Genomic DNA, 1,709 nt, shown 5'->3' on the forward strand with positions numbered 1-1,709 from the left:
AGAGAGAGAGAGATGATACAATGAATCATGTATACATGTATGTACATGTACTGTACATGTACATACCCGATACAGGGAGTTTATTTGTTGCAAAGTTGATCTGAGTTTTTCCTGCGGGTCAATACGAAAGCCAAGCACATATCCTCCAGTCTGCATGAATAGATGTATATTAATAAAACTACATTGTCACTAACATCTTTATGAGTCTCCAAGACAAGAGCCAGACCAAATTTTGACTCTCTCATCTTGATGCTAATCTAGAAAATGTGTAGCACAAGTAAAGGAGCAAATTAAAAAGGGAGAGAAGAATAAAAGGAAGAGACAAAAACAAAAAGGGGCAAAAGGAGATACTGTATGCACCATATATTTCGCGGGTATAAAATTTCGCGATTTGGCTGCATTTTTTATTCACGAACAAAAATTTCACAATTTTAATGTAATCACCACAACTACTATACAATCAGCATGTGCACGCAATTCTGCAGATTTTAATTTTGGGAATTTTTCCAAAAAGTGAAAATCGCAAAATTTAATCCCCACAAAATATATGGTGTATACGGTACCAAATGCAACCAAACTAACTAATTTACTAACCAAATGCAAGTAGGGTACACTGATGTTAAAAGCCTCGTTTGTATTTGCATGCCATGCCACACGAACATTTGTGATGTACATTGTACCAAGTGTACCTTGGCTGCTACACAAGTTCATCACTCCATTTATCTGTATGATTATAAAATGGATGAGATGTTACATAAACAATTAGCCATGTGATAATAATAAATAAAAAACTGACTTTGTCATAAACTTGCTCAAGAGGTAAAACTTTTAGTGTTTGATTATCAATGATAGCTCCCCTTAACTTTATTTCACGATACAACTTCGATGTCTCGTATGACCTGAATCAAAAGTTAAAGTGAGACAGTTAAAAGGAAATAATAATACCTATGGACTGCTAGTATCAGAGCAAAGAGTTTTGGTGTGTCAGAAACCTGCTCAAATATGAACATCATTGTCATTTGAAATAGCAGCCTCTTACAAGATTTGTGAAAATGAATTCAAATTGGGTTTTCTTGCACTTAGTGAGAATGTAAACAGACTCAGTTTGACCTCTTAGTTTCTGGGGAAAGAGACATAGGGAGGAGGGAGAGAGTAAATTCTAAGTGTTAAGGATATGAAGAATGACTGACTGAAGTGGCTTTCCTTGCTTTAATCTGAAAAATACACATTAAACCAATTGCTACAAAAGGAAAATAAAAAAAAAAAGGTTAAAATACAAATTTTCACACTGTCATGTTAGTAACACGTATGCAATTGCAAGAGTCTCACAGTCACATCCTTACAAAGATTAACTGATGGCTTTGCAGTGGATCTCCAAATGATTCTCAAATTAGTCACAGTCAGTTTTCCTATCAATAATACAGGTACATCAAGTGTTATAAATAATAAATTTTGAATCGTCTCAAGCTTTTTGCACATAAAAACATTAATATGCATGCATGTAACTACAGTATGTATCAAAAAAATTATTTAAAAATAAGAGATGATTAATAAGTGCAGAGGTATTTAAACAAGCTTTCAAGTCCTACATGTACATGTGTAACTAAAAGATTTTAGACCAAATCAGCTCCAACTTTCTACATAGCATAAGGACATCAATATGCATCAGAAAATGTAATAAAAATTGAGGGTGATTTCAGAGCCATCTT

At 33.6% G+C, this 1,709-nt stretch overlaps 1 protein-coding gene across 1 annotated transcript; it reads right to left on the reverse strand.

Moving 5' to 3' along the window:
• Positions 1-66: 66 nt before the first annotated feature.
• Positions 67-1,599, reverse strand: LOC100641068 (Bardet-Biedl syndrome 5 protein homolog; the record flags this gene model as incomplete). Its single annotated transcript, XM_011410855.2, has 8 exons — positions 1,344-1,599; positions 1,191-1,240; positions 1,040-1,120; positions 946-992; positions 797-899; positions 595-723; positions 195-257; positions 67-150 (listed from the first exon to the last, which is right to left on the reverse strand). Coding segments are annotated over exons 1-8 (711 nt in total), but the record flags the coding sequence as incomplete, so codon positions are not given.
• Between the last annotated feature and the right edge of the window lie 110 nt (positions 1,600-1,709).

This window comes from Amphimedon queenslandica, unplaced genomic scaffold, assembly GCF_000090795.2.
Source record: "Amphimedon queenslandica unplaced genomic scaffold, v1.1 AMPQUscaffold_5608_Cont22425, whole genome shotgun sequence".
In the NCBI taxonomy this organism is placed as follows: domain Eukaryota; kingdom Metazoa; phylum Porifera; class Demospongiae; order Haplosclerida; family Niphatidae; genus Amphimedon; species Amphimedon queenslandica.